The following is a 26123-nucleotide window of genomic DNA, read 5'->3' as shown; positions in this document are numbered from 1 at the left end:
TAGACTGTCAAGCGCTTTCACCAATGGCAGTGTGATATCTTGAGCAATATGGATGGGTGGATTGTTATATGGAGATTAAAGCCTATATTGTGTGCAATATGGTTGTTATCAGACTACTGCACAGGAACTAAAAACTTCCAAGAATGAAGACAGGTAAGGATAAAATACACAAACCTCCATATGGTAGTCCACCAGGTCCAAATCCAACTACATGTCAGATAAAGAAATATTTTAGTGCATTAAGGAAGAATAAGGGATATTAGTCGCTTTAAGACAGTTGTAAAATAATTTACTTCAGTATAGAAATGTAGAGATTGTACCATGACAAGCATTGAGGTATATCGACTAGATATTCCATCATTGTCTAACCATTGGGATCCTTAACAATGCCAAAAACAAAGGGGCCAGGGTGGTCAGTAAAAAGGAGCTTCTTTTTTACTTTTGTCCAAAATTGCTCCATTGTCAACAAGTGCTATGTCAGAAATACAACATAGTTACAATCTCATGACTGAAAAAACCTGAAACTGTGGTCCCTTTATTATTGGTATTGGTGGAGATCCTGTAGACAAAAATCCAGTGAAGAAATATAATATAAAATATTGCTAAAATATTATTTTAATACACTATCAATGCATATAATGGCCAAACCGCTTTAAAGAGAATCTGTCACCTCTCCAAGCATATTCAGTGGTCACCACCTTGTTACAGAGCACATTACAGTCAGGAACAACATACCTCTGTTATGTGCATAACTTCTGTAGATTTAGAGCAGTGGTTCTTAACCGGGATTCGATCGAACTCTAGGCCCTATGCACTGTTCATTTTGTGTACCAGTAAAAAACATATATCTATGTCTTGAATTTGGAAAAAAATCATATTTGATTTATCACTAAAGAAGGGTTCGGTGAATGTGCATATGAAACTGGTGGGTTCAGTACCTCAAACAAGGTTAAGAACCACTGATTTAGAGGAAGACATTTTTTGAAGTCTTATGTAAAAGAGCCAGTTGTTGCACTTGGGGACTATGCATATGCTTGGAAGAGGTGTTAAACTCCCTTTGGTATTTGTTTGAACCTGTTGGACTCTTTTATCAATAGCTATGAGTGTTCTGTGTCTTACTAAGTTGTTTTACCAAAGCAGAATTTCTACTAATCAATTTCTAATTACTAATTACTAATTTCTACTTCTAGTAATACAGAATTTACTAAATCCTCTTAAGGCTGAGGCCCCACATTGCGGAAATGCAGCTTTTTTTTGTTGCAGGTTTTGTTGCACTTTTTTGAGCCAAAGCCAAGAATGGCTACAAATGGAATTGGAAATATATAGGAAGTCTTTATGCTTCTAACTTCTGCTCAATCTAGTCCTGGTTTTGGCTCAAAAAACTGTAACAAAATCTGCAACAAAAAAAGCTGCGTTTCCGCAAGGTGGGGCCCTGGCCTAAGAGCTTTTTATCTTTGTAGAATCAGTAGCTATTATATAACACAGTACTATAATTAAATATAACTTGTTCCTCCAATGCCGACATCAAACACATCATGAGATACTAGAACCAGTGCAAGGAATTCTCACTTCCATGTGCTGTACATATAGTGTATGCATTTCATTGCATGTATTAAACACCATAAATCTTGCGTGATGTGTGAAACTGAACATACACTGGATGAAAACCAATAGTTATATGAGTGACATTGCTTACCTCCTCCAGGGACTCCACCAACTCCCACTAGAGAAAAGAAATGTAATAATGCATTAATGTGCAAAGTACTAGAAAAAGAAAAGTCAACATTATTTGATGTACTCTGTCCGGAATTTGCACTTTTCTATGTTTTACATGCAGTATACTGTACACAATAAATCTCATTTTGCATACATAAAGCTGAACGTACAGTATGGCAGATGAAATATTATTGTAATATGACTAATGTAGCTTACCTCCGCCAGGGACACCACCAACTCCCACTAGAAAAATAATTGTGATAATGAATTAACATGCAAAGTATGAAAAAATGACACATCAAAACTATTTCATTTGATCTGCCTAATAAAATGTAAGTGTGAGCTGCCCTGGGAAAATGGTCACATCCAGTAACCCTAATATCATAGGAAGGAGTCCCCTGCAAACTAAAGAAAACCAATGACCTAATAACACTTACCGTATTTTCCGGACTATAAGGCGCACATAAAATACTACGATTTCCTCAGAAATCGAAAGTGCGCCTTATAGTCCGGTGCGCCTTATCTGTGGATTGAAGCGGCACGCAGACTTTGCCGGCGGCCGCCGCTTAACTCCTCGCATTCCCCTTCAAATAGTATTCTCTCATCTCTAACTTCAATTGTAACTTCTTACAATTGACGTTAGAGATGCGCGAATAATATTTGAATAGCGCGCTCCCATTGCAATGTATGGAAGCGGCAGGCAGACTTTGCCGGCGGCGGTCACTTAAAGGGAATCTACCATTAAAAGAAGTTCTTTCCTCTTGACCACGTCGGAATAGCCTTAAAAAAGGCTATTCGTCTCCTACCTTTTGCCATAGCCTGCGCCGCCTTCTTCCTCAGCTGCGTCCTCCCCTTCTGTGTTGTCTTCTTTGGGCCTCATGGATGACGCATGTGCAGTCGGCTCTGGCTGCGAGAGCCTGTTAGAGCTGACTGTGCATGCGTCATCCATGAGGCCCAAAGAAGACACAGAAGGGGCGGACGCAGCTGAGGAAGAAGGCAGCGCGGGCTATGGCAAAAGGTAGGAGACGAATAGCCTTTTTTAAGGCTATTCCGACGTGGTCAGAGGAAAGAACTTCTTTTAATGGTAGAATCCCTTTAACTCCTCGCGTGCCGAGCGCTTTCATTCATTTCAATTGAAATGAATAGAAGCGGCTGGCACGCGGAGGGTTAAGCGGCGGCCGGCAAAGTCGGCGTGCCGCCGCTTTCAATCGCATATAAGGCGCACCGGACAGCGCTGCGCCTTATAGTCCGGTGCGCTTTATAGTCCGGTGCGCCTTATAGTCCGGTGCACCTTATATATGAACCCAGGCAGGACTATAAGGCGCATTACCCGGTGCGCCTTATAGTCCGTAAAATACGGTAGTTATTTTTTTACAAAATGCAAAAGTGTACAATTAATATAGAATTTTATGGAAAAATGTTAATTATAATTAATTTGTTGAGTTAAAACACTGCTTTTATATATTTAGGAGTCCAGTGGGCGGTCCTACATAGTGATTGACAAAGATCTCCAGCCACAATCAAGTGTCACAGACTGTCAACCATTGTCAATCCCTCTCTGGACTCTTAACCATAGAAAGATCAGAGAAGTAGTGAAATATTGTTTGCATAGTTTCTACATTTAGTGTTTCTTTATATCTGATATCAATAACATATAATAATACCTCCAACTCTATAGCCAGCTATAATTAGAAGAACATTCATGTAATGAAATAATCCACAATTGGCTGCCATACATTTACAGTAACAGTATGATCTAGGGCTTCTCTAAGGAAAAAAGACATACCCTGTGCATATTGTATCAGGGGCATAGACAGGGCACATGTTATTGGGGAAAGAGGGAAGTAGGGTGTGCTACAAACCCTGAAATGAAATGAACCTCCATCCCACGAGAAGGATAGCAAGGTTATGACTCTGCTAAACATGAAGATGTTTTACTATATTGAATAGACATAGTTTCACCAACACTATTTTAACTTACCTCCAGGCTTAGGTGGTTTAGCACCAATACCTATACAATAGAAGAATATACTGATAAGTCAGAGTTATAATCCAGAAGACTTACTTATTTTACAAAAGAAAGAGCAGCATATTTTTACGGTATGTCATCTTATACCCACTATATTTCTTTCTTATAATATATTCTATATTTTAATACTTTATTTGTTTGGATCTTAATTATATGCAATATCTTAAGGAATTACTCTTAACTTACCAGCTCCAGGAACACCACCAACTCCAGGAACACCACCAACACCTGGGACACCACCCACTCCTGGGACACCGCCAACTCCTGGGACACCACCGACTCCAGGCACTCCTCCTACTCCAGCCACACCACCCACTCCAGGTACACCTTAGGAAACAATGACTTTACTTACTCTGTTGAAGTTTTTATTGCTATAAAAGCCCTTTATTCAATTTGCCTAATTTTATTATGACATCATACTTTGCTACATAGGACTCAATATATTTAGACTGTATAATATACAAGGCTGATGTCGCTATCTGGACTTTACTAGCCCCACCCCTGAGGTCCAAGGCACTCTCAGTGAGTTTTTTGAGAAATGTGTGTCTTTAGATGTATTAAAAAAGCAAAAAAGGAATAGACATTAAGGTATGATAAAAAGTAGATTATTGTAAACTTGCCATATTTTGGAGGTTTGCCGCCAGGCTGATATCCCTGTTGAGGTATTCCTGATGAGAAACAGAGAATTCATTTAACAAAAAGTTTAAAAAAAAATTGTCCATTTACACATTAGCTATCCAGTCTCTTATAAACCCTACCTGCTCCTGGCACTAATCCAGCACCACCAGCTCCAGGATAAAGGCCAGGTACCACTCCAGGGACAGCACCAGGTATGCCTCCGGGTACACCTCCAGCTCCAGCGACTATGAATAGAATAAGAAAGAAATAAAATATATATATATATATATATATATATATATATATATATATTATAACACTACAATTAATAAGTATGAAAAGTTTGGTCCATGTCTTAGCCAAATGTTCCGTTCAATGAATTCCACACAACCAGTGAACAATTCAACAACTAAATGTCAAAAGAATCTGCATTTAATAAGGTGAAGTTCCCCAAACCAACACGTTAGGTCATTATGATGTGGATAAAAGTCTATTTGTGCAGTCTTTGGAATATATAATGTGTCACGTTATTTCCTTCTGCCCTAAATTATTATTACATAATTCTTAAAAAATCCATAAACAAGATTACATTATCGGTACTTCAAAGATACTGTTTATCGCGTGTGATTGTTCAAAGGGATTGTGGCGGAATATAGTTCTACATATGGCGAAAGAAAACATCCTTCTTTTCAACAGGTCAATAGTTTGCAGAGAACAGGCCATGTGTATAATACTAATTCAGTCCATATATTTGGATTTTCAGCCATTTTAATGGTGGGAAGGTAATGCAGTATAGGGATTGAAAAGGAATCCCTGCAAAGTGAATGGGATTCTGATGGATCCCATCCACACATTGCAGAAAAAAATCAGCACAGGAAAAGTTGCGTTTTCAAAAACGCTTGTGTATGTCAATTATACATGTGGAAGCGGTGGTGTATTTCTGAATAGGTATAATAAGAGCAGAAAGTCCGCAGAAAAACGGTGCAGGTAAAAGTGATGCCTTTCCGCTGCATTTTTTCTGTAGTTTTTTTTTTTTCTTTTGCACCACTCTTGCCCATGGCCTGTGTTTGGTTTTGCAGATGTCCCTATTAGGGTATATCCACATGTCGCAGTAGTAAGATCTCATTTAGATGTGATACTACTATAATACACTGCAGCTTTTACTCAGAAGGAAAATCTGCAGTATATTATAGTAGCATCTAAGTGAATGAGACTTTATTAAATCTGGTTATACACTGCTAAAAAAATAATGCAGAAACTGACATGCAGTACAGATTTAGATAGTCAATCTGACGTTAAGAATGAATGGGGTTGTATTATTAGATACATCCTATGGACAATAGGATAATAGGGTTATTTCTTTAATGTGTTAATTTGCTAGAAATGAGATTTCAGAATAATAGGTTCAAGTTTTTATATTATTTTATATACACATTTTACTCTATGACCGTGATGGCAAACCTATGGCACGGGTGCCAGAGGGAGCACTCAGAGCCCTTTCTGTGGGCACCCATCTGTGGAACAGATTATACTGTGTGGGTCACTGTGGAGCAAATATTACTATGTGGAGGCCACTTTGCAGCATATTATATTGTGTGGGGGGCACTGTGGAATAGATTGTACTGTGTGGGGGCCACTGTGTAGCAGATTGCACTGTGTGTGGGCCACTGTGGAGCAGATTGTACTGTGTGGGGGCCACTGTGGAGCAGATTGTACTGTGTGGGGGCCACTGTGGAGCAGATTGTACTGTGTGGGGTTCACTGTGGAGCAGATTGTACTGTGTGGGGTTCACTGTGGAGCAGATTGGACTGTGTGGGGGCCACTGTGAAGCAGATTGGACTGTGTGGGGGCCACTGTGGAGCAGATTATACTGTGTGGGGTTCACTGTGGAGCAGATTGGACTGTGTGGGGGCCACTGTGGAGCAGATTGGACTGTGTGGGGGCCACTGTGGAGCAGATTATACTGTGTGGGGTTCACTGTGGAGCAGATTGGGTGAGAGTCTTTTACTATTTATAATACAGAGTATCTATTTTTATAGCAGACATGTGATATTATTACAGGTCACAACAACATTATGTGGTCACTATAAAACAAATCTGTGCAATGTAAATAGTGAACATTAATTGTTCAAAAGTACCAAATCCAGAACAAAGTTGTATGCAATATCGAAAGCTCTGTAAAGCCCCGATCACACAACCGTATTTTGCGGGTCCTTAATTGACCACAATTGTGGATTTGCACAGTATTCCGCACTTTGGGATAAATTAGTAGGTTTTGGGTTGCAGTTTGGGCACTTGGTCTCTAAAAGGTTCACCGTCACTGTTCTATGATGAAAGACCTGGAAAGGATGCACATGATTGTCACTGTTGTGCTTTATTACTCCACAAGGGGGCGTCAAAGCTGTCAAAAACCTTAATATAATCTTGCAAGGTTACAATCTCTGTTTTATTAGCTCATTTTAGATCAGGATAAGTAATAATGCTGGTACAGAAAAATGTATAAATTATTCTGTATCCGAGCTTAGCGCATAGTGAATATCTCATTGCAAATGAACGTATACAGGGTCTCACCTCCATATCTTGCTGCTTTAGCTGCGGCTTTAGCTGCTGCGGCTTGGGCTCCAACTCCTAAAAACAGAACAGGAATCACAGTCAGTGGATGTCACCATGTTCAGGGCGCACTTGAAAGCAGGAAATTAGTAATAGTGGTTAACTCATTTGTGACCAGCACAAGTGTGGACAACCAAAGTTAAAGGAACTGTCCATAGATGAATGTAATTTCTGTAGTAAATTATACTTCCCAGAATAAATTCAGTGCTATATTCAATCCAGATGTTTAGCAGAATGGTAACGTTATATACAGAGAGAAATAGCAGCAGGCGAGCAACCAAAGATACATAAGTGACGCTGGGTTCACACCTGCGTTCATGTCTCCGTACTATGGTTTCCGTCTTCTGCATGGCAGAAGACGGAAACCATAGACCGGGTCCGGCCGTGCGCGGCGGTGAGCGTTTTAGGCTCTCCGCCGCGAAACCGGATTTTTTTATCCGGACACAGAGTAGTGCATGTCCGACTCTGTGTCCGGATTATAAAACCCGGTTTCGCGGCGGAGAGCGCAAAACGCTCACTGCCGCGCACGGCCGGACAGCTTTCTCACCCATTCAAATGAATGGGTGAGAAAGTCTCCTGCAGGCTTCCGTCTCCTGCATCTGTTTTATGCAGGAAACGGAAACCTGCAATAAGGACCCATGAACGCAGATGTGAACGAGCCCTGAGATGTAACTGGGGACCATTTACATGGTTACTAGACATTACACAAAACAACAACTATCAACACTATCAACTATCAACAACTATCAACACAGATGTCATTTATTACATTTTCTATGGCGGTTCCTATCATTTAATGTAATACATACCAGTTCCTGTAGGGTATCCAGCCTTGCCACCAGTACCTACTCCAGCAGGACCTGTAACATGGAGAACACTTTGAGCGGCTGATTTTAGGTATTGGACCTATCCTTAGAAAAAGTCCTTTAAATAATGATTGATGAAATGTGGGGTATCATTTTATATGTTAATAATAAACCAGTTATCTCCTAGTGATAGCTGTACTTTGGCTATCTGTGGCACATCCATTGACATGAATGGAGCAGTGCAGCTGCTGCCTGGTCACGGCTTCAGTTACAATAGGGATCAAAAGACTCCCAATCCCGAGATCAATGGGGGTCTGAGCAGTTGAGCCCCCACTGATATGCAAATTATCCTCTATGCTATGGATAAGGAAATATTTGCTTAGATGGGAAAACCCCTATATGAAATGAATCAGCACCATATATTGGACCTGCAAGAGAACTTAAGAATGGTTGTAAAAATGTAACAAATCTGAAGAGTAGAAAGAGCATAGGCCATAATAGGACGAGATGTGTGTAAACCTACCCCCGGTGTCAAATACCTCACTGTATTAAATAACCCTCCTTACTACTTCTCATGATATATTCATCCTCATTGTCATCTAACTTTCTTGCATTGTTACCAATATGTGTTATGGAATATAATAGTTTTGCACAATGATCCTACTAGATCTGCATATAGTGCTGTATACATATGAGCTCCCCTGAGTCAGACCTCTGAGCTTGCTGCGGAGAATGGTGTAGATTAGGAGTCTATTAATGTCAGCCACACTCATTACATGTCACAGCAAGTTATAAATTATTCTCATATTGGCCAGACTTTATTTTACATACTTTGAATGTTCCCGCATAGGTTACGCATTTCACTGAATCTTCCGCATGCCAGAAACTATAGTGGAGTAATACCATAGCACTGTTTATTTATTTCTGCTCTCTTATGACCCTCCGCCCAAGTCTGCTCAGTGTTTCCTCCATCTTAACAATAAGGCAGAACAGTGTGTCTTGATAAGTTGACATTGAACTTTCCAAATGGCTTTTTTGACATTTCTTTCACTATATATCTAGACCAGTTTCACATATTCATTACACGTACCTCCGAAACCTCCTTGTACTCCTGATGTGTAAGGAAGGCCATATCCACCTGACAGGGGACAGAATATTATTCAGTTAAAGGAAATGTAGGGTGGATGTGCTTTTTACACTGTCTACCAATAAGTATTTGGACACTCTTGCAAATGAAGATATCTGCGGTTGTGAAGTACGTCACGCCTTCCGCCATTAAATAGGAAACTGCATTGACATTAGTGCATTGGTATTAGTCACATGCAAGATGCCACGAAGTGCAGAGTTGTCCGATATCAAGAAAGGTGTAATTGTGGGGTACCACAGAAATGGTTAATCCTTAAGGGACATAACAAGTGAACTGAATTACCCAAACTCAACAGTAGCCTAAATGATTATGAAAGGTGATTGTTGGGATGTTCCCCAAGTCAGCAGACCCCCAAACTGGGAGATAGAGACCGACGTATGCTGGCCTGAGAAACCGCACCCAACCAATGGCTCACATACACCAGGAGTTTCACCAAGCATCCGGGAGTATTGTATCGATCAATACCATCTGTAAGGAAGCATCTGCTGGGGTCTACCAACTATTGGATATGAATACATATTGTTTTTCTATTCTACCACAGGCATACAAATACTTATTGGTAGACAGTGTAGCAACTGCAATGAATAGAAACTGCAACCCCTCCTCTAGAGATCAGGGACAAAGATGCATACAGAGCTCTATATTTATGTATAGTGGTGCTATCCTGCTTTTTATAGCCCTCCAGTATTATAACATAGCTGTCATTGACTTCTCAACCCTATAATGGTGATGAAATGACTTCATTCACGCTATACCGTATAGCTGATACATGAACTATAGAAAACAGAAGTTGTCCTCTTGGTGATTGTTTTTGAAAAATATTAATACTAATAATGAAATATAAAAACTTAGTATATATTGTACAGTATGTCACTTGTCTATTGAGGGTGATATTGTCATCACAGGGACATAAGAGATGTAATTTTACTATATGTACAGTTGTATCATATTTGGGTTGTAATATACTTGAATGTGCTTGTCTTCCTAAGAAAACCTCTTCCCATATGTAATTTAGGGCATGTGAACCTAATGGAGGAGGCCAAAGGATTAGGAGGCCCCTCTATTAGCCAGAATAAAGAATCACTAGCAGAGAGCAGCCGCCTCTTGGGTGAATGAACGGTTGGTAGGTAATAAACCATTTCCTGCAATGTTCACTGTAGTCATTGCTTTCTATGGGTTTTCTGAAACCAGACCTCCGGTGGTCGGCTGATCACTAGGCAAAGCTTTCCTTTTAAAGGGGTTACACAGGACTTTAATATTGAGCACCATTTCCTCTTCTTAGAAAGTGACATCACTTTTGTTGGTCCCACGGCCATCGTGCCATAGCTGTATGGCCATGCGAACAGTCACAATTCAGCAATTCAGGGAAAACTTAGCTTAAAAATGAGTCAATAATGTGAAGAATACAATAGTCATCTAGGCAGCTCCATTTTGGCTTCTCCCTGCCTTGCTCGGCTACAATGACTGGTGTTCCCTTTAAATATATTTTGTTAAGACAAGACAACCAATTTTAGAAAGCCTCCTATATAAAGCAATGAGTTGTTTATGATGGTTTTAAATGAATCTATTTCTCTGTAAATGTATTCCCAAATACCTGGAAGTTTGGGGGCTTTAATAGGGTATCCTAAAGGTACACCAGGCTGCTGTCCACCAAAACCACCAAAGCCTAGAAAATATTATAAAAAAAGGCTTAAATTAAATAATGAATTAATTTATTATTTAGAAAAGTCAACAGATTTATTTACCAGCAAATTAAGTTATTTATAAAACTATAATCATTCTAAGTATATACATAAACTGTAAGACATCTCCGCATAATGCACAGGCTAGGCCTGAATATTAACAACTACATTTGGGAAAGAGTTGAGTGTTAACCAGCATGTTAGATTATATATATTAAAAATGTACCATTATATTAATAATAATATTCATAGGATAAGAACAACGGACATTAACCTTAGGGCCCCTTCACACGGCGTATACGCTCACTGCTTTGGAGCGTGTAAACGTTCCGTAGCAGCGGCGTCTAAAGCACTTCCCATTGTTTTCTATGGGAGTCGGCAGACGCGCGCTCCCCATAGAAATGAATGGAAAAAGCAGCCCATTCATTTCTATGGCGAGCGCGCGTATGCCGGCTCCCATAGAAATCAATGCGATCTGCTTTTAGACGCCGCTGCTACGGAACGTTTACACGCTCCAAAGCAGTGAGCGTATACGCCGTGTGAAGGGGCCCTTAGAGTGCAGATGGAGCACCCTCTATTTGGGATATGTCTGCATTCAGATGGAAACTTTCTTTTATCATGTTGTTCACTTTTCTGATGGAAGAAAAAGTCCTTAAAGCCGGACATTTTCTTCCTTCACAATAGTAAACAACCACGATATAAGAAAGCTTAAGTCATATTGTTTAATGTGAACATCCCCTTAGACATATCTGCATGATCCACAGGCTAACCCTGAATATTGACACCTGCATTTTGGGAATGATCTGAATGTTAAGACTGCAACAAGTTATCCAAAAAGTTGACTTTTAGGAGTCAAAGCAGTAACATCAAAAAACCAAATGCCTATTGGTAATTTGTTGAATTTGATATTTCATTTTCTATTTTGATCATTACAAACTTTTAATTTTGCTTGTATTCAGTGATTCCAAATGTAGCCTAAAAACATTATTGTTCATTCAGAGTAATGAGGGTTTGGTTTCCGTTTGCTGCTCCCTTGTCTGATACCATTATGCGTAAAACAACTATCACATTGAGCGCTCCCGCTCTTCCCTGGCCCATTATCTTACGACAGGGTGGGGTAAAGGAAAGGACAACATACACTTGACACTTGCTTCCTCAACCAAAAATGTTGTTAACCAATGCAAATATTTTCTGAATATTGGCTGATTTGTAGAATTATTTGGCTTTATGCCTTATTAAGACTTTGTATGTAATGGAAGCATTTATATTGTTTGCATTATATCTCAGTTTTCTCATACACAAATATTTCTTCTAGTTTAGATGATAAATATATATTCAATTTGACTATTTGGTTTTGCGATGTTCAGTTGCTTCCGGGTGAATTTTACGTGTTGGAAGTTGGTGGCCTATATGTCTAAATGCAACTGGGAAAAATATGCAAATCCCGCATCATACAACAAAGGCTTGTTGAAAAAGTCCTGAATGATGTTCAAGGGAGCTACCCATAGAGGGCAGCAAACAGAGGCACTGTTTTACTACTTACATCTTGGAAAACAGATTAGCATATTTTTCCCATAATCCCCCCCAGTGGAGTTAAAAAGACTTTTTGTAAGAATCCATACACCTGAGAAGGTGATCTCTCCTTAGGGAGTGATATTATCCCCAGAACCTAAATGTAACTGGACACATAACAAATGTATATATAACAAGCCATATAAATGCTACTTATAAAAAATATGCTTACCTGGAATTCCACCTAAAGCACCACCAGCACCTATAAGCAAAAGCAAATGTCAATATCCATAACTAGTAGTGAAAACCTATTCTGTTTGTAAGCTACGTGGCCTAGGTATTATGTGAATTGGGTGGATGGGAAAAGTGGGACTGGCTTGCCAGAGTACTAGAGAATCCTCCAGAATATGACCAAGCAGAAGACACATTTTAAGGATTCGATGATGTATTGCCTAGGAGTTGATGGATGGACAGAGGACCCCCAGTATAATTGTATCTGGTGCACTAAAGGGACCTCAGTCCAATACTAGTGCTAGCTGTTCAGAAGGGGAAAGTTAACTAGTCTATCAGTTGTGTCTAAAATAATAAGATTCTTATGATAACTCAGTACAAAGTCCCTCCGATTCTCTACTAAAGAGCTTGTAGGCAGCACCACAATAAGATTTAGAAGCCTAGGAACCAGTGATGGTCACCATTGACCATGAACAAGCTTAGTCTGAATTGGTTTAGGTAGATTATTGGACTAGTCTCAAAGAGAATTATTACAACTGAGCACCAGAACCTCTTTAGCAGCACATATTAGGTAAGTAACTATTTGGGTATGTGGGGTCTTGTTGAGTAGTAAGGTAATACAAAGGATCCCTCAGCTATCTTGGCATATCTATTGTAATAAATATCACACTTGGTTCCCTATGAAATAACAGTAATGGATGGAATAAATTGACAACTGGATGTTACCAGTTGAGAGTGTGTCCTTACTTGCTCTGACCTTGCCCAATCAGTGCTGGTGGTCACAGTGTATAAGGACACACCCATTTGTCAAGTGGTAAAAACTGGTTCATACATAAGGAAGAATAATAAGGGAACTTCACAATGCAGTTCTAAGAGACACTGTTATCTCATACTGAATACAGGAGGGGTGTCAGATGAGGTAACATCTCATCTTGTTATATACAGTAATTGAAAGTAGATTCAACCTTGTGGCTTCTGTTTGACACCACTCCCAGTGGCCACTCCAGGAAGAACTCCAACCCCTGGGTATCGTACACCTAGAAAATAAATAAGAAACATGATATGTGCAAAGGTTCAAGTAGGGGAGAGAAAATTTAAGGAGAGGGAAATCTGCTTTATTAAAGGGGTTGTCCCATCACAAGGATCCTATCTATACTGCTTGTTAATGTGAATGTAAGACTTTTCCTAAATACACTGCTTCAGCAAAACTGCTTTGTTTGTCCACTATCTTACTTTATTCAATTCTTTGTGGCCACAGCCCTGACTTAGCTGCTCATGAGTCAAGTGATGTATCTGCCTGCTCTCAGGGGGAGGGAGGGGCTAAGTGCAGGGAGCGAGCCTGTGTATCTAGCTATTCCTGTGTCTACACTACATGACCTAGCTTCCTGCACTCAGATAGGGGAGAGGAGCTGCTTTCATCTGTTCTCCCAGTTATCAGGCTAGCTAATTCAATTGTGTTCATTATGGCAGAGACAGGCAGTCTCTGTATGTAACACAGAATGGAGTTGCTGCTGCCTGTACTTCATAGTCCAATATGGATGGGCGGAGCTAAACGGCAGGTTGCATGTGAAACCCCACCCACCAAGTGATGCAAGAAACCAGGAAGAAAGAAGATTTTACAGCAGTAAAGACTGATGAGTATGTGAGGTGGGAATACCCCTTTAACATCTGCTAGGTCTAATACATTGGTATGTGCTAGTATTTAATACTCTGTGTTTTGCTTTTGTTGGGAGCATTAGTACAGAATCTGACATTAGTTGAGGCTAAGGCCTCACGTTGCGGAAACGCAGCTTTTTTTGTTGCAAATTTTGCTTCATTTTTTTTGCGCCAAAGCCAGGAGTGGTTTGAGCAGAAGGGAGAAGTATAAGAACTTCATGTATATTTCCCATTCCTTTTGACGCCATTCTTGGCTTTGGCTCAAAAAATCACAGCAAAATCTGCAACAAAAAAGCTGAGTTTCCACAACTTGGGGCCTTAGCCTGAATTGGGACTATCTTTGAGGATCACACTGTAGAGCATTAAACATATTTCTGACATTTACCTGATCCGGGCAATACTCCTCCTGGAAAGGCCCCAGGAATTCCGGCACCTGTTAAGTTGACCAAAGAATATTATTAGAATTATTCAATAGAGGGTTCTCCTAAAGTACTGAGCTTTATTGTTTGGTGAAAATGTAGGAAAATTTAACTTAACAGGGGTAATTTTCTTCTTGTGATATCTTATCATAAGTCATTGAAAACCATTGAGAATCGATAGATTTTAGTGCCTGTGTGTGTGTAAAGGGGTTGTCCATGATTGTTTTCATTCCTAGCCTAACTTTAGGAAAAGCCATAAATATCTGGTTGGTGGAGGTTGATTGGAAGCTGAGCTGCACTACCAGAACCTGGCTACTATAAAGGGATGGCGCCACCTGTTTCTTGCTTTGTGAACTATATAATACACAGACCAGAGGCACCTCTGAAGAGTTGATCCATGCATGGACCAGCTGTGAGCCCCCAACTATCCTATAAGCCATAAATAAATAAAAAATCTTGGACAACCACTTTATTGCAGCTTGATACGAAAGGTTTGGCATCAAAATTAAAATATTCCTTTACTGTTTATTTCACATTTGCAAAAGAATACCTGGATAATTCTGTATTGTCTGTGATAATCTATGAATACAGGTTATATTAGAAGTTGAATAGTAATTGAGTTTTGCAGGAGGATCCAAAATACACAATCTATCAATCACTATTGAGAAACTAGATTCCCATCCTGGATAGATCTAGTCAAAGTGCTGTCAGATGATGCTGCAGAACCGTGAACAAAGGTTCTCAATGTGTAATATTATATTTGCTTTAGAAATTGTAAATCATTCATTGTGATAAAATATGTAATAATAAGGAATCTTGAGGATGAAACCATCTCACAAAGCACTATACTGAGTTATATCAAGTACAGTCTCCTACCTGGAAGTTTTCCTGGCTTTCCTCCAGCTCCTGGTTGGACTCCTGTTTGAGGTACTACTCCTGAAAATAACACAACATAAGGGGGTGAGTGATGGTTAATTTGCAGGGAAATTTTTTAGCATCTGTCTTACCAATTGGAGCCATTCAAATATAATATCAGAAAAACCAAACAGCATTAACTTGAACTAGTTCTGATATTTGCCATGGTGCTTATGCACTAAGGTATACTCCATCTGCATTTTCTAAAGAAAGATAATGTAAGTTAATTACCTGCAGTCACACCGGGAACAAGACCAGCACCTCCAACACCTAGCAAAGAGAAATGTTAGGCGGTTACTAATACAAATATTGTTTCTAAATGATAGATATACTTATTATTATAATGAACACATACAGATGTATCCAACTTTAATTTAGCTCGACTACAATTTCTCATAATACCAATTCAATACGGTATCACAATACGCTATCAAAATCCTTACAGACTGTAATTCACAGAACAGCCACTAGGTGGCCACATAGCCACGTATTACCAAACGGTAATGTTTTGAAAAGCTAGTTATCTTAGTAAAACATTGAGATGCAGCTGCAGAGGGGAGAGCATGTGACATCTGATTCGCTCAGAACACATAGCACATCTCTTACATAATACCAGGAAGAACCTGCCCACTAAACAAGCATGTAGAGACATTGTAGATATATAGTAACCAGCAGAGAGAAGAAAAACAACCCAAAATATGAAGGTTAGTTACAAAATTCCAGGCTGTACTACAGTTAATATAATTCTATGTCTGATTTTTTATTTTTGTAACGACAGATACACTTTAAATCAGATGAGGTCTTCCCCATGGTGCATGACATAGACACATTTTACATTAGGCCTCTTCATTTGTAGATGCTTTTCTCTGGTATGAATGTCTGCTCTGCAGGTTTTATTATTATGTAATCTCCAGCACAGGCCATAAGTCTTGACAACACAGTGAATACAAATATGTCCCAGGAGACATAACGAAAAGCAAGTAAGGCCAACTTCAGTTTTTCCGACCCTGGAAAGAATTGCTTCCCTCCAGCCACACACATGTTGCTGAGAAAGCAGGATTCACAGAAAAGTGCATACACGTAACAACAAACTTCCGCTCCCATGTGTATTATTGGCAGACTACACAGAGAATACAGGTCACAGGCACAAAAGACCAGACTAACTCTTACCTGGAATTACACCACCTGGATAGGCACCAGGTACTCCCCCTATAGAAAAATGGAAATAAGAGAAATAAATGGTTAAATGTATATAATATAACGTTTATTTTATTTTTTACACAATGTTTAGATCAAATAAGATGCATAAAAACCCTGTAGGTTAAAGGGACTGTCTTATAAAGACAACTTTTGTCCAAGTTTTTATCTATTGGGTTGGAAACTATGGCCACAAGTGCTTTTACTCTGACAGACACTTAAACATGGTCACAGAGGTGTATCATTAAGTTTCTGAGACCCAATTCAAAATCTGTAATGGGGCCTCCCATCCACCATATGTTTACAATATTGATGCATTACTGAGATCCAGATGTTGATCTTAAGCATTGTATAACTGTTGGTTGTATGCTTATTAGACTGACAGCTATCTCTCCTGACCTACCCATACACATTTGACTTGTTTAAAGCATACCTCCACTTATTAACAACTTTGTATAACTGAATAGTACTGGTGAAAATAAGAATCTTTGTAATATACAATATCATGTAACTCTTTTAACACTGCTATGCTTGTAGAAGAGAGGTAACTAGTGCACAGAATGAGCAATAAATCAACTGTATGCATGTGAGAGAAGGAATCTGCTGCCAGAAATACCACCTCTCTGAAGGCAAAAGGATCAGCATGTTGAAACCAACTACCCAATCCTTCCTTCCTCAAGACCCACTGTCAGGGCAAGTAGGCAGGCCACCAAACACATTAGATGTCCCAACATTAATAAAATGTGTAAGACAGGCCTTAGGCCCCCTAAATATTTCAATACTATTAGTACTGTATAGAAATTGCTATTACTTTAAAACTTGCATTGGAAACCCATTTGTTATTTCACAATACATTACATAATCTCATGGAAAGTTCTAACTCATTATACTGAATGTCATAAGAGGTTATCATGATTACAGTTGGTAGACCAGGATGGGAACAGAGGAAAAGGAAGAGATGATTCTGACCTGCACCTCCTTGTACCACTCCCCCGGGGTACAAGCCAGGGATCCCTGCACCTGTCAGGAAGTAGAGAGCAAGCATTAAGGATATGTACACGTAATGCGCTCAGAAAAGCAGATTACATCAGCCGCATGTGCAGAAGGCTTTACATGGGTTTGTGTCAAGTTTATAATTTATGCTCTGTCCACAGGATAGGTCCGAGAGGTCGGCCCCCCACTGATCATGTGAACTGAGGGTCTTTGTTTTGCATGTTTAAATGGAGCAACGTCACGTAGGAGTGCTGCTGTCCCATCCATCTGTATGCAATGTACCGTCGCTTTACTTAGAGGGGGAACAATGGATACCCATTCTTGTGATTTTGGGACCTAGCCTGTTGTAAGTGGATAAATTGTAATCTTATCACAACTCCTATACTGGGAAACATGTATGCTTGAAGTAATATGGAACATTGCTGTCAGTGTATGGAATATTAGTTGTATACATCTAGACTGTAAAATACACCCTGATCATGCCCATCAGTCACATATATATTTGTTCCAGAAAGAGCTGATACACTTCATACATCATGTGTCTGGACGTGATCAGCATGTAAGGGATGTTTCCATTCACTGACCAATATATTAAAAATGGTGGGGTGTTCGGACACAAAGTATTTTTTATAGTTTATTACATATATAAACTTTATTTTTTATTACATTTAACAATGTAGGCTAAATGACTATGAGGACAGTAACATTGTCATTACCTGGTCCTTTTCCTGGTTTAACGCCAGCTCCTGGTTGGACACCACCTTAAAGGAAATGTGGAGGAAGATGAAGGACAGATTTGTGGTAAGACCTAAAGGACTACAAGTGAAGTCAGCTCCACTTTCCACACACAAGTTAACTCTATGTAAGCTATCTAGTGTCGGTATTGTTAGACATGGGAAACTGATACTCAGCAACCCCAATAAATAAACCCTATAAGGGGAAAATGGGTCCAGTTACTTGCACCAACTCAGCAAAGGGTGATAGTTGATAAAACATAACTTTTACCAGAAAGAAGCCTACAAATAGTGAAGAGTAGACAACCTATTGGTACAGACAATCCTACAGACTCTATGGGTCTAATGGTCCAGTGTGTATGATCGTCTGGACATATTTGTTGTGTGCTTTTCGCCTTTTGTATGCCCGTTTAAAATGATTTTTTAATAAATGTTAAGTTTTACCTATCCTCTTTGCAGAGATAGTGACATTGGAAACTGATTGACAAATGTCCGATTACCCTACAAAGTAGCAAATATTAAATGTCTGTGGCAAGCTGGTACAAAGTCAGTCAAGAGATCAGAGCTTGTTGCAAGAATAAGAAATCAAACCAATAGTTCTCCTCTTATTGTAGCTACAGACCATTTACCTGGTAGCAGCCCAGCACCAATGCCACCAACTCCACCAACACCACCAATGCCGCCAACTCCACCACCAACTCCACCTATGACAGGTAAAAATGATACAAGAATTATACTGCAATCTTAGTCTTAGTTTACTGTTGCTGAAAGTAGATACAAATAATATTTATTCATCCAAAATAAGCAGAGATTTTCATTTGCATCTTACCCATTCACATTGACATCAGCAGATTCTTAAAATGGGTTTCCTCATAAGGGGGCACTAAGGTCATGGCCTTGTCATGGCTTCTGCCACTAGCTGGGATGATCTCATAAACCTGCAGCTCTATGGGGAATTGCACTTTCCCTGCAGTTAGCACGGTACAGTTGCCCTATATATAAGGTAATTGGGAAGGTATACTTACTTAGGACTCTTCTCTATTATCGGAGCAGAGATTCACCAAAAATAGGAATGGCTTTGCGCTGTGGCAGATTATTACCTCGTAATATATAACCTGGATTAGCCATCATCAGAATGGCTGGCATGTAATATTACTATAACAGGTGACCAGTTTTAGTGGTTTCTAGGACCAGATGTAATGGTGGGTACTGGACAGCGTTGGAATGGGAGGGGATTGGGGAGGTGAGTATGACTTTTTGAGAATATCCTTTACATGTTAGATTATCTGAGGATTACAGGACAGGACAGATCTTTCAGAGTGATCAAGATTCAGAAACTTTAATATTCATTATATTATTTATCTATTTTCTTTGGAAGATTTTTCACCAAACAGTAAGTCGTAATCCAAGAACTATCCAGATGGTAAGTCATGATGTATTGCTAGACCATACAGTAAAGACTAGTAAATTTCGGTGTTGGCCACCAAGTTGTTCACCCGTAGAGCAGAACAAAATGTATCCTCACATGTTTCACAATGCCAGTTACTAAACTTGTCTAGTAAACTGTTCATTGTCAGAAGTATAGGAGTTTATGGGGGCTCAATGAGTACTAGCTTGTGTAAACCTCACACACGGTACAATATACACTTAACTAGACCAGGTACATGGGATATCGGCATATTCATCTGAAAGATATTCCTACTAACTCATCCGTATAAATGCATGCTAGGTATGGCTGAGTGTGTATCCTTATTTTCCACAACAATCTATTTTAGGGAGAGTCAGTAGGCTGCCATGTTCATAAGATATCTGCCCAGTCTCACCAAAATCCCAAGGTTCAGCCAGTTTTAATGCTATATTTATGGCATAAGGCTTAAGCCATGGATTTAATGAAAATATTTGCACTCTTAGGGCCCCTTCACACTACGGATACGCTGCCTGATTCTGAACGTTAAAACTCGGTCAGAATCAGCGCGTATAAAGCAGATCCCATTCATTTCAATGGGAGCCGGCATACGAGCGCTCCCCATTGAAATGAATGGGCTGCTTTTTACTCTACGAACGCTCCCATTGAAGTGAATGGGAAGCGCTCACGTGTATGGCTCGCCGTGTGAAGGGGCCCGGCGCTTGGCTCAGTCTGAGCCGTACATGCGAGCGCTTCCCATTCACTTCAATGGGAGCGCTCGTAGAGTAAAAAGCAGCCCATTAATTTCAATGGGGAGCGCTCGTATGCCGTCTCCCATTGAAATGAATGGGATCTGCTTTATACGCGCTGATTCTGACCGTGTTTTAACGTTCAGAATCAGGCAGCATATCCGTAGTGTGAAGGGGCCCTTATAGGGCAATGGGAAATCTTTAAATGGGGCAGAGAAAAAAAATCAGCAGCATCTTCCACCTGGCGCAAGTACTCACCCCCGGTCTCCTAGTAGAGTACTAAACTCAGGCTCCCAAAAAGTAGATATCATACTAAAAAATAACCACTTCTGTTTCAATCCATACACTTAGTCTGTGCTTAGGGGACTATGCAGAAGAAACAGTTGCCAGAATTATGACAAGTAATATTTGTAAGGTGATTAAGAAGTCCTTGGACTAGGCTCTAAGTGTCGTCTGAATTCCATCCACAGCTTGTAATGTGGAATTCTTTATCAGCAAACATGTGAAGTGCAACGATCCTCTCTCACCCAATGGCCGCTGTATGTTTAGAGTAATGAGCTCCAATAAATGCAAGATAAAGAGTCAGGAAGCAGGCGGCAGCCAACTCAAACAAACCACAATGGTAAGGGCTGATGTCAACATGAACTGACTAACCATTTCCAATGTTATTTTTATTATTCTACTGGATAAACATGCATTTTCATTTTCTGGTGTATCCGGTTGTTTTACTAAGGTTTATCAGATTAATTCTAAGAATCTCAGGATTATTCAGTGGTTGTGTAATCTGCAGGAATACACAGGAGGCTCCTAAACAATTGGCCACAAAAAAAATCTTATATGTAGCCATGGCTCGTATTATTAAATTGGTCAAAAATATGCCTAAATGTTACGTCACTTTCCAAATGTTTAACTGCTCTGGTAGGATTTAGTTTTATCAGAGACTATAAAAACTACATGAGGGATATTAAAACCATTCATATAGGGCTGTAAAATGGTTATGTGTCACTGCCTTGTAATGTAAAGTTTAACAAGAAAATATGTCGAAGATTTGTAGGCCCACACAATAGGACTATAGAGCAATCTTAGGGCCACTTCACACGGAGGATACTCTGTCTGATTCGGAACGTGTAAACGTTCCAAATCAGCAGCGTTTAAAGCAGGTCCCATTGCTTTCTATGGGAGCCGGCATACGTGCGCTCCCCATAGAAATGAATGGGAAAAAGCAGCCCATTCATTTCTATGGGGAGCGCACTTATGCCGGCTCCCATAGAAAGCAATGGGGCCTGCTTTAAACGCTGCTGAGTTTACACATTCCGAATCAGCCAGAGTATCCTCCGTGTGAAGGGGCCCTTAAAGGAATTGCCCCACAAAGTAAACTGGCATGGACCTTTGCTACACATGTAACCTGACCACAACCAGGCTGTCTTCGGCATTCCCATTGAACTGAATTGGAAATGTCATTGTCAGCTTTCTTTGTGGACAGTGGGACCAAACCCCACCATTGCTTACCACATCACTAGGATAAATTGCTCCCAATTGATATCTGTCAGGTAATCTTAGACATAGTCTAACTCCTTACCCAGACATTTTTTTTTTGTAAAACTAGACAACCCAGTATTTGTAGGGGTTCACCCTTTCTACAAGGTGAATGGTAACACTTGGTGTTACATGGTAACATGGTTGGCAATTTGTTCGGAAATATTCTGAAGGAAGAACAGAAGAACTGTATAGTTATAACAATAGGGGCTTCAGAAATAGACATTTGCAAAGAGCACATTGTTTTCCCACAACATTGGAGATAAATGTCTGGGGCAATTGGAGGCACATGCTGGCCCATTCTCCTCAATGCTGGCTGTTCCGACAGTCAGACCCACATCAAGGAGAACTGGTTAACAAGAGCACACAAATGGTCAATGTAAAACTCAGCCTGTGCTCCATTCACTTCTATGGGACTTTGGGGACAACTGTGGAATGATGGAAGCCCATTTATATTGGTACTTAGGGCACATGTGAACCCTACTTTTAAGTCCCCATTTTCCTCTTTACTTGGGGTACTTGGCTGAGTATCCATGGCATTAGTGGAAAACAGATAAGAACCTCTACTCAGCTGGAACTCTTTCCTTGGTTGTAAGAGGAAAGAGAGTATCACATATGCTATGCATCCCTGTACATTGCCATCTGGAATTTCTGAGGTAAAAACTCAGTTTTTTTTTCTGAATCACCCCTGGAAGTATATTACCCAAGTCTTTTAACTCATTTGGCCAAGTCTTCATTCTTAGATTTCTGTGATATGTGAATCTTCTACACTTTCTATAGTGATCTATGTTTTGTGGAGTCATGGCAAAGACGATATAAAGGATCACATGTACAGTCCTATGAAAAAGTTTGGGCACCCCTATTAATCTTAATCATTTTTAGTTCTAAATATTTTGGTATTTGCAACAGCCATTTCAGTTTGATATATCTAATAACTGATGGACACAGTAATATTTCAGGATTGAAATGAGGTTTATTGTACTAACAGAAAATGCACAATATGCATTAAACCAAAATTTGACCGGTGCAAAAGTATGGGCACCTCAACAGAAAAGTGACATTAATATTTAGTACATCCTCCTTTTGCAAAGATAACAGCCTCTAGTCGCTTCCTGTAGCTTTTAATCAGTTCCTGGATCCTGGATAAAGGTATTTTGGACAAACAATTCAAGTTCAGTTAAGTTAGATGGTCGCCGAGCATGGACAGCCCGCTTCAAATCATCCCACAGATGTTCAATGATATTCAGGTCTGGGGACTGGGATGGCCATTCCAGAACATTGTAATTGTTCCTCTGCATGAATGCCTGAGGATTTGGAGCGGTGTTTTGGATCATTGTCTTGCTGAAATATCCATCCCCGGCGTAACTTCAACTTCGTCACTGATTCTTGAACATTATTCTCAAGAATCTGCTGATACTGAGTGGAATCCATGCGACCCTCAACTTTAACAAGATTCCCGATGCCGGCATTGGCCACACAGCCCCAAAGCATGATGGAACCTCCACCAAATTTTACAGTGGGTAGCATGTGTTTTTCTTGGAATGCTGTTTCTTTTTGGACGCCATGCATAACGCCTTTTTTTATAACCAACCAACTCAATTTTTGTTTCCAAAATGAAGCTGCCTTGTCCAAATGTGCTTTTTCATACCTCAGGCAACTCTATTTGTGGCGTACGTGCAGAAACAGCTTCTTTCTCATCACTCTCCCATACAGCTTCTATTTGTGCAAAGTGCGCTGTATAGTTGACCGATGCACAGTGACACCATCTGCAGCAAGATGATGCTGCAGCTCTTTGGAGGTGGTCTGTGGATTGTCCTTGACTGTTCTCACTATTCTTCTTCTCTGCCTTTCTGATATTTTTCTTGGCCTGCCACTTCTGGGCTTAACAAGAACTGTCCCTGTGGTCTTCCATTTCCTTACTATGTTCCTCACAGTGGAAACTGACAGGTTAAATCTCTGAGACAGCTTTTTGTATCCTTCCGCTGAACAACTATGTTGAACAATCTTTGTTTTCAGATCATTTGAGAGTTGTTTTGAGTAGCCCATGATGCCACTCTTCAGAGGAGATTCAAATAGTAGAACAACTTGCAATTGGCCACCTTAAATACCTTTTCTCATGATTGGATACACCTGGCTATGAAGTTCAAAGCTCACTGAGGTTACAAAACCAATTTTGTGCTTCAGTAAGTCAGTAAAAAGTAGTTAGGAGTATGCAAATCAATAAAATGATAAGGGTGCCCATACTTTTGCACCGGTCAAATTTTGGTTTAATGCATATTGCGCATTTTCTGTTAGTACAATAAACCTCATTTCAATCCTGAAATATTACTGTGTCCATCAGTTATTAGATATATCAAACTGACATGGCTGTTGCAAACACCAAAATATTTAGAACTAAAAATTATTAAGATTAATAGGGGTGCCCAAACTTTTTCATAGGACTGTATATAGGAACATATGGACAGTATAGATTCTATTATCCTATTTGGACTACATTTTGCCATTTGGAAATACTCAGTGACTAAATTGTTTTAATATTATAACAAAGTCTTGAAGGAACAGTCTTTGACAACCAATAATACAGGTTATTTTATGGATTTAAGACAAAAATATTCATTTTAATATTGATTTTTTTCATGATACACTGGTTTAGGTCACTTATTGTGAACACTCCAATCATAGCTGGTCAGTGAGAATTAGCTAGTATGTTCATGAATACTCACTGTCATTTTAAGCAATAAGGCAATGAGTCATTATTTCTTAATAGCACTGGTTAATGGTTGAGCCACTCAATATATTAATATTCGTATAGCTCTGATGGTGCATCAGAGATACGTCTTTTGTTAGTAAAATCTGGGATTGAATGGTTTACATCCCTATGACTGTCACATCTTTAAGATGTAATAGTCACCTGCACATTGATTTTTCATGTGCAGATTTTTCATACCTTTACAATTTGCCGGCTTTCCTTCTACTTGCTGAGCCCCTGGAGCACCTAGAAAATCACCAGTGGTTTTATAGCATTTAAAAGAGTCTAAATTCCAATCTAAGGACTTCAGTGACCGAAATCTCAAGACCTCCCCCTATGGTATACACATTCTACCAATTACTCTTTCTGTTTGCCTGCAGTCCATTGTAAATTTTGGGCACAACAATCAAGTCAATGTAAATGATACTTTGGAAAGTCAAAATTCTGATTGTAAAAAAAGATAATACCAAAAAATGTATAGTAATACAGTAGTCAAAACGTAAAAGCCTTCAAGTATTCTCAAATAGGTTGACAAAGAGCATAATTTCACTCACCAAGCCCGCCAGCACCAACTCCTTGTCCATAACCTGAATGAAAGATACAACAGTAGAATGTTACCCATTGTAAACCTATATGATTTATCAACAATACATACTGATTTAAGTTCCAAATTTTTTGTGCCTCTTTAGCATTCTGATAACATTCAGTGAGCCTGTAGTAGCCACTGGGGGCAATTAAAAAGGACCTTACATAACCTCCATCAAGTCCAGCACATTATATCATTGCATAGTTGCCTCTTCGCTGATTTCAGTACACACTTCACTGCATTTGTTACTCGAAAATGGTGGAGGCTAAAGAGAAAATTCTAACTGCCCCAGAATTAGTGGAGCAACACCTAATGCTAAAACTAATATTTTAATATATTCTATGAGAACAAGCAAAATGTAACAATGTTTCATTCCACTCTTCGGTTTTCCCTTGTGGTGCTTATGATTTCCTTCTAATATAGGATGTCCACCAAATGTATCCAGTGCTAGTGGTCACACATGATCAGTAGCTCACTACCACTGCTTAGATTCCTTAGTATGTAGGCAGTACAGAAAGTCCTTCTCACCAGTAGATGTAGTATGTCAGACTTAATAAATTGCTGAGCGAACCAAAACTCTAGCGGAAACTATAACAACAATATAGCGCTAATATTTAGGCACAGGAAAATTTAATTTTTTTTTAAAACAAATCTGACTACAAAGCATGGTTTGTATAATATAACAGTCAGTTAGAGAGAACCTGTCACCTCTCCTGAAATGTCTGTTTTAGTAATTGCATTGTGGAGCAGCTTTTCATATAACTACGGTATGTTGTGCCGTTGCTATGTTATTCCTCCTCGAAATATATGAGTAGTTAGCTAAGTGGGTGTTA

At 39.6% G+C, this 26123-nt stretch overlaps 1 protein-coding gene across 3 annotated transcripts in view; it reads right to left on the bottom strand.

The window, feature by feature from the left end:
- The window catches only part of ELN (elastin), a 60925-nt gene that overhangs the window by 13169 nt on the left and 21633 nt on the right, over positions 1–26123 (bottom strand). For 2 of the 3 annotated variants that reach the window (XM_075263872.1, XM_075263873.1), the window contains exons 6-26: positions 25259–25291; positions 18895–18969; positions 18248–18292; positions 17508–17558; positions 16512–16550; positions 15573–15611; positions 15303–15362; positions 14393–14440; positions 13317–13388; positions 12353–12382; positions 10521–10592; positions 8870–8917; positions 7783–7833; positions 6935–6991; positions 4504–4608; positions 4366–4413; positions 3932–4072; positions 3698–3727; positions 1933–1959; positions 1697–1723; positions 175–207 (exon numbers count right to left, since the gene is read on the bottom strand). In XM_075263872.1, coding sequence (XP_075119973.1) covers positions 175–207; positions 1697–1723; positions 1933–1959; positions 3698–3727; positions 3932–4072; positions 4366–4413; positions 4504–4608; positions 6935–6991; positions 7783–7833; positions 8870–8917; positions 10521–10592; positions 12353–12382; positions 13317–13388; positions 14393–14440; positions 15303–15362; positions 15573–15611; positions 16512–16550; positions 17508–17558; positions 18248–18292; positions 18895–18969; positions 25259–25291 — 1131 coding nt within the window. The remainder of the gene's footprint in view (positions 1–174; positions 208–1696; positions 1724–1932; positions 1960–3697; positions 3728–3931; positions 4073–4365; positions 4414–4503; positions 4609–6934; positions 6992–7782; positions 7834–8869; positions 8918–10520; positions 10593–12352; positions 12383–13316; positions 13389–14392; positions 14441–15302; positions 15363–15572; positions 15612–16511; positions 16551–17507; positions 17559–18247; positions 18293–18894; positions 18970–25258; positions 25292–26123) is intronic. The other variant, XM_075263874.1, reaches the window with a different exon arrangement.

The sequence above is a fragment of the Leptodactylus fuscus genome, chromosome 2 (assembly GCF_031893055.1).
Source record: "Leptodactylus fuscus isolate aLepFus1 chromosome 2, aLepFus1.hap2, whole genome shotgun sequence".
NCBI lineage: Eukaryota > Metazoa > Chordata > Amphibia > Anura > Leptodactylidae > Leptodactylus > Leptodactylus fuscus.
Note: the sequence above shows the minus strand (reverse complement) of the source record. Positions and strands in the feature narration are given on the sequence as shown.